At 32.6% G+C, this 7,959-nt stretch overlaps 1 protein-coding gene across 1 annotated transcript; it reads left to right on the plus strand.

Annotated features, from left to right (window-relative positions):
* The first annotated feature begins 4,215 nt into the window (after positions 1-4,215).
* On the plus strand, positions 4,216-5,781 carry LOC111614966 (zinc finger BED domain-containing protein 4-like). Its single transcript, XM_023356336.1, has one exon. It carries the CDS (start codon positions 4,216-4,218, stop codon positions 5,779-5,781), a length of 1,566 nt encoding a protein of 521 aa, XP_023212104.1.
* Positions 5,782-7,959: the final 2,178 nt, after the last annotated feature.

The following is a 7,959-nucleotide window of genomic DNA, read 5'->3' on the forward strand; positions in this document are numbered from 1 at the left end:
TTATATTTTTCACTAATAAAAACAGAAAAGTCACTGTTAAGTGACATAATGCTAATGGTTTACAGGGGCAAATCTTGATCAAAATTTTTGGTCATGCTGAAAGTTGTAATAAGAATAATAGGCTTATCTCTAGCACTAAGCAATAAGCAGAAACGTCATTTAATATGAATAAAATTATATGGACTATTATAAAGCCCATTATATCTACACATGAAATATATGAAATATATTATAATAAAAAAGTATTAAAAATTTATGATAATAATTCAATTTTTGTGGGCCATTAACCCTGCGGGCCCGGGGCTTTAACCCTCTTAGTCCCTAATGCAGATCCACCCCCGCACACAATAAGTGTGTGCTAACTGAGTACTGCAAGCTTTCGATACAATCTGGCCGTGTTAAATGCTTCGAATGACGTGATGCATTTGCACTTGTTTGCTGTGGAAAACCTCAACAGGAGCAAGTGATCGAGTTCCCACAAGCATCTCACCAACTTAAAACGGCTAGTCACTAGCTCTCAATGTAAAAGCAAACGCAAATGATTAAAGAGTTTACACGTTAGAATAAATTATTATTGGCATATTTCTTCTCACATAAAAAAATATATTGACAATCCAAACTTTCTCTTAGGCATGTGGGGCATGCTAAGCAAACCCCCAGCTTTATAATCTCTCTTTGACCTTTTCCAATGAATTATATATGTTGTATAAGTATTCAATACTTTAAACGATTTATATTATAACCCTTATGCAAAAAAATGAGAAGTAAAGAAGTTCACAATATATATACTATAGAAATTTAATTCTTAGTAAAACAATTGTTCTGAAGTAGAATTACCTGATAGACCACTAAAATATCACTGTAAACCACAATTTAATTTTCTTTTCTGTGGATCCACAGTAATGTTACATGAACCCATAGGGTCCATGTGACCCCAGTTGAGAGGACTCTTCTTTTAGTATAATGTGAGATGGTTTCGCATAAAATACTTATCAATTTAATATATATATTTCTGCGAGTTGTATAGTTTTGTAAAATTACGCATTTTCCAGTTCAATCTATAGCAATTTTTTTAACCAATTTTGTTAACAAGATGAAATAATGTCAGCTTGTGATCCAAGCAACTCGAGTTCACATCCAGGGTTAAGACAATAATTATCGATACTCTATCGTAGAGATATTAGCTGATCTCTGCTATTATCATGCGACTATTAACGCTAATGCTCTGGATGAATTTATTATGAATCAAAATGAGAATAGTGTTTCTTAGTGTTTTTTTGGGTCTTTCACTTTTTCTGGGTGGAAGACGTCGAAAGAAACAACACTTCTTCCAATGTATGAATTTTTCGTATTTTACAATGTCTTTTCAGCACCTACCATTAGAATATTTTAAGTTGTTTTTTCCTTTAAGACCAACGAATACACATATAATATTCTGAAGTAATTAGATCAAATGGTTAAAAGTTTAATTAGAAAATTGTTCAATTTCGCATTTATATTGGCCTTATAATGTGAAAAGTAATTCATTATTAGAAACAAACGATTTTTAACAGTAATTTTGTGTTTCTTGACTGTTCAGAAAAAATAGATGATTCTTCATGTTAAGTCATGAGAATTAAATGGTTTCTGACAAATATAAGTTGATTTTTAGATTTTTCATTAAGACTTATTAAAGTACTGGTTTTTAAATATTTTTATTTTATTAGTATTATTATTATTTATTATTTATTTAGTACAAGGGAAAGCCCTGTATGTACGGGCTCTTATAACTGAAATCACAAACTGTAATAAATAACAATACAAAAGACAAATTATACAACAATATAACGCGTGACAATTAGACTGAAGAGAAAAACTACAAGACAACACCAGGTTAATATCATNATTTAGACCATTTTGCCAAATTTTCTACCTGAAGATTTGTCCGACATAAGTCGAATAAAATTTCTAATTAAAAAATAATTAGATTCGTATAATAATTAAATGTTTTGGAAAAATAATATTACCACATTCTCCGATTTCATTGTTGTCTATTCCTTCCTATATGTTTGTTCAAGATATTATTAGCGAATTATTATTATTATTATTATATATGATTTTGTTTTTCTTTTATATTTACATTTATATATATTATTTTTCTGTCATTTTCTTATTTTTCGTTATTAATTCGATGAACGTAGATATACTTATTCTACGTTTTGAAACTCCGATGTTCCGATTCTCTGGTTTAACCTGAGGATGGCCTATGGGAATTATCTCGGCAACATAAGGTGTGTTATGAATTCGCCTTTCTTCAGGTCGAACATTCGCCATGGTGAAGATGAAGACAGTTTAGCCAAATTTATTTGAGATTTTCGAGTGACCTCTCTGTACCATAAGATTATCGAATCAGATAAAGTCATCCTTCTTCTTAGATTCGATATAAGAATGACCATGNGTTTTGAAACTCCGATGTTCCGATTCTCTGGTTTAACCTGAGGATGGCCTATGGGAATTATCTCGGCAACATAAGGTGTGTTATGAATTCGCCTTTCTTCAGGTCGAACATTCGCCATGGTGAAGATGAAGACAGTTTAGCCAAATTTATTTGAGATTTTCGAGTGACCTCTCTGTACCATAAGATTATCGAATCAGATAAAGTCATCCTTCTTCTTAGATTCGATATAAGAATGACCATGGAAAATCGATAAAAGAAAGAAATATTTTGTTTCAAAAATATATATAATCTATGAATTACAAAACAACTGATTATGTCTACTCTTTTGACCATTGATCAGCCTGAACAGGAAAAATTTATGCTAGATGAAAGGAATGGAAGGCGACCTGTAAACGTTGACAAATAGATCAGATCTACCTGTCAACGTTTATAGATAGATAAGATTTTTAATGAGTAGCCGTAGTTTACTTATATGTTATTTTGAAATTTACTAAATAACATAATTACTTTAGCGTAATTAACATAACATTCGATACTTTTTGTCGATAGCAAATGTTACAGCAACTCAAAGAAGTGAAATATTTTATTTCAAATACATTCGTTTAATTTTTTCAAAAATTAGATTCTTCCATGTAACTTTTTGTTATTGTTAATTTTTCAAACATTTTATAATAATATGCTTAAAATATTTACGTAATTGTTCTAACGAAGTAACTATTAAAATTCTTTATCTGATTATTGTACTTATACAAAATAAACCTTCCATGCTTAAATTTCAAAATTAATTTATGAAAATTTTGCATATTACTTGCATATTATATCAAATTGAAGTGAACAAAGAGTTTGTAATTCAACTAATACTTTAATAGAAAGTTAATAGGCACTTCATCCACAAAATACATAAAACTGTTATCATTTTTAGCAAATAATCAAATTTATTATTTATACGATTATCAATTATATAAATTTCATTCTCCTTACGATTATATTTTTACCTTATATTATTCCTAAATTATGTTAATAAACAAAAAAGAATTTATAAATCTTCAATTGAATAGAACCACTTTGATATGGCTTACAAGGTTCCAAACAACGATATATATTTGTGTAATAACGATATACAATGAAGACCAAAGCGATGGGTTTCTTCTATAATTATACTTGCCTAGATTATTTGGTATATTTTCAAGTAGATATGTAATAAAAATTATCCTAACGTTCTTTCTTGTCTTCAGCTTCTAATTTATCTGTTTTCTACCCACATTCTAATACCTGATACTGGGGTCATGACTACTTCGTAATACATAACGATCTTGTCTTGAGGATCCAAAGAGTGAATTTTAAAATTCCGTAGAACATTTGCCAAAACTGTTTTCATTTTAATCATTGCAAGTTTACTTCCTGTAATTAAATAAATTTATTGAAAAACTATTGTTTTTTTACAATTTAGCAAGTAAACACTTACCGAGACAATTTCGTGGACCGGCAGAAAATGGCAGAAAAGTGTAAGGAGAAAGACTTTCGAAGTTTCAGGCAAGAAACGGTTAGGATCGAACACTTCTGGTTTTTATAAACAGAAGAATTGTGGTGAATGGCATGGATGCAAATATAACAACTTGATTGTGATGACAAAAACTTAATCACCTGTTTTAGTAATATAATGACAAAGTAATATTAAAACCGAAGGATTATTAACCCTTTATGACTGCTAAGAAAAAACAAAAAAGTGGGATATAAATGACCCTCGGGCTGTGAAATACCATTATCTGATTGCCGAAATGATAGCGATTGATAATGAACCACTGAACATAGTTGAAAGATCTGGTTTGAAAAGATTGTTAAATGAGATCCTGCCAAGATATGCCATACCGAGTAGACCGTACTTTTCAGAGAAAATAATTCCTGAACTTTATGGAAAAGTAGTAACAAAGATTAAAAAAAAGCTTGAAGACACAGATTATATATCAATCACTACCGACTTGTGGACGTGCTTGCAAAACTCTGTCAGTTTCCTCAGTTTCACTGCACACTGGCTTGACAGAGATTTTAACTTGACACATGCTGCACTTAATGTAAAACACTTTGAAGGGCAACATACTGCGCAAAATATAGCAAATGCTCTGCAAGAAATACTGAGCCGGTGGGAATGCCCTTTATCAAAAATTCACGTCATTGTTCATGACAATGGGCGCAATATTGTTAAGGCTGTCAGTGAGGCTAAAATGAATTCTGCATGTTGCTTCATACATACACTACAGTTAGTAATCAAAGACTCTCTCAAAATTCAACCTGAGATCGGAGAAACTATTGCTGTGGGACGAAAAATAGTAACCCACTTTAATCATTCGAGTACTGCACAAGAAAAACTGAAAAAAATTCAGGAAGAGCTGGGAATAGCCAAGCATAATTTAGTGCAAGATATAACAACACGGTGGAATTCTACCTTTTATATGTTAGAAAGGCTTCTTGAACAAAAACGAGCTATTTCCCTCTATCTAACTGATACAGTAAACATATCTAATCTGACTGCAGAGCAGTGGGAGATTGTAGACCAATTACTGAAATTATTAAAGCCATTTGAAGAGATAACAAAAATTACTAGCTCAAACTATTCATGCTTATCTGAAATTATTCCCCATGTTGTTACTCTTAACCGCTACTGCAACAAGGCCGTGTCTTCTGACCTAGCACCTAAATTAAAGTTTATGGCGATCGCCATGCAACAAGGGATAAAACAACGTTTTTCACAGATTGACGATAATAAAAACTACCTGATATCAACTTTGTTAGATCCAAGGTTTAAGACGAATTTCTTCACGAACCAACTGCAAAAAGAAAGAGCCCGGCAGTACATTCTGGTTGAAGATTTAGTTTCAGACTATGATACCAGCAGCGATGAAAGCGTGCGTTCTTCTCCCGTGCAGTCTAAACGTAAAAGAACCGATGAGCCTGGACAAAGCATTCGCACATCTTTCTGGGAGTGCTATGATGAAGTAGTTGCTGAGAACTTCATCGATGATGACAACGGAGTCGGAATAGCTTCTATTTCAAAGAACATTATAACAGGTGACCTTGATAAGAACTTAAACATTAAAACTTTAAAGGGAAACGACGATCCATTTGCCTGGTGGGCTGCGCATAAATCTAAATTTTCCCAATGTTTAGTCAAACTGACCGTTGAGTACTTATCAGCTCCTGCAAGCAGCGTGTATTCAGAGAGGCTTTTTAGTGAAGCAGGAAACGTATACGAAGGAAAGAGGAACAGACTTCTTCCCAAAAATGCGGAAAAGTTGATTTTTCTGCACCATAACCTACCACTTATTGACTTCAGTTATAATAAATAATTTTGTACAATGAAACAAGAAAGTTAATTTAATTTTCAAGTTTATAATAAAGGATGATTTCATAAAATTACAGATAATTAATTATTATTTTTTCACATTTTATGACCTAAGTTTCGATTTAATGTGCCCACACAGTAAAAATTTTCATACAAATCTTTTACCCTTTTTCACTTCTTTAGGGTTTAATTTCGTAAAATCTTTTCTTAGTACGTCTAAACTTTACAAAAGGAACACACCCTCAAATTTTTAAGATTCTAGCACCCGTAGTTTCGGCTCTGCGTTAATTATCCTATCAGGACTTGTTCTTTTATATACGGGTATATAGATGACTAAACTACATAATAAGTAGTTTTCGTTTCTACATAAGGTAGTTTTCATTTGATTTGTTACCTTTTTTGATCTCTTAAAAAATAACTTAGTTATATTACTTTTCCCTTGATCTTTTACATAAATAAGCAAAAAATTGCGCTTTCTCGATCTTGAAATGTACGTTCAGCATTGATTAAAGTTACCAAAATGATTAATTTACTGTTTTAATTAATTTACTTTGCTAGCGCTTTGCTCTCGCAAAGCGCTAGCAAACATGCGCTAGCACAACCGATGACGTCGAAGACTCTGCCCCTCTCTTCTTGCTCGCGCTGTTTTTCCTTCGCTAGCGCAGCGAAACAAGAGTAGCTCGCTGTTCACAGAATTCAACAACTACTGCATTTACGCTAGCAAGAGAGAGCGGGGAAGACGGATGACTACATAAACATGTCACATATCGAAAAAAAATAATATAATTTTATCGATGTACTGTACGTAAATTATATGATTAATACATTCAGTATTGAAAAGAAAATACTATAACCGTTGTATGTAAATAGTANAATTCTTATCGGTTGGGTTAAGTTATAAATCTACTCGTTATTCACGTAATCGGCCAAATATCTAGCGGGCGGGCGGCTAACAGCCTAGAACCGGTCCCGGATAGAATTGGAAGCGTTATCGACCCAAGCATCGACCCAAGGTCGTAGGCTTCCACCGGCTAAACCGGGTGAGGTTGGTGCTCTGTAAAGCGCGTGCGCAAATCTGGCTTTTTGGAATCTGACAATACAGAGATTCCACTTCGCCACTAATATTCGAATATACAATAGCGATCTTATCTTTTTTTTCATGTGTAGTATAGAAATTTGTAATAAGATACATAATGCGGTTATAATAAAATATTGTGCGATTATCTTCATATAATTAAAATTAATATGTATTTACTTTTTATAAAATATAAGGGAAGCAGCGCTTCTACCGTTTCTAATGATGGCATGCCACTGATATATATATTAAAATTATCTTTTATTTACAATCCTTAGATCAAAGCAGAACCCAGACAACCTTCATACACACTTTCCAGTCTGGTGGGTTGGGAGAGAGGCAAGGCCGCGAGACGTCTTACTTGTTAGTTGTAAACATAATAACTCTTACGTCATCAACCGCAATCAATCGTTATCTTTCAATTACATTTTCTTGAATTTGATTCGCAAGTTGGAAAAAAACGCCATGATGTAAATACCTAAAACTTAAGAAATACTGTCTTTAAGGCGAAGTCGACCTTCCTTTTTAGACTATTTTTCCAACTCAATATATAAAACTCGGGTAAAAAATATTTTCAAGGTTTTGGGCTGAACAAGACTGAAACTATCGAACCCGTGTAACATACTTAGGAATAGCTTACGAGAAAAGACGTGGCAGAAAAGATCACTAAACGTGATTGTTTCCAAACTAAACGTGATAGTTTCCAAAAAATACATGGTCCAAAGAGGACTGGGGTAATAAACTGCAATTGTACAGATCAGAGTTAATAAATTTTGCTGTCGCTAGTGTTTGTACTTTAGACCAATATCCGTGTATGCTGCGCGGCTGCGCGGCCGCGCACTGCTCAAATTGTTGCCGCGCACGAGAATTTATGTGCCGCCCAGGCGATCATGCACACTGATTTGAATTGTTGTTTACTTATTCCTCACTCTGTCTGCAACATGATTATTGCTACGTATATTTCAATTAAATACATTAAATCAAGTCAAGAGATAATATTTTGTATTAAAGAATGTTTTAAAATTAATTTTAATCTCTACTTTATAATTAATTATTTTAATTTTTATAGAAAAAAAATAAGATTATATATATATATGCTCAGCAAAA

The sequence above is a fragment of the Centruroides sculpturatus genome, unplaced genomic scaffold (assembly GCF_000671375.1).
Source record: "Centruroides sculpturatus isolate CEXI.00-Female unplaced genomic scaffold, Cexi_2.0 scaffold2019, whole genome shotgun sequence".
NCBI lineage: Eukaryota > Metazoa > Arthropoda > Arachnida > Scorpiones > Buthidae > Centruroides > Centruroides sculpturatus.

What these genes read in the sequence shown, in the direction of transcription:
- LOC111614966 (XM_023356336.1), top strand. Translation starts at nt 4,216, where the DNA reads ATGATAGCGATTGATAATGAACCACTGAACATAGTTGAAAGATCTGGT.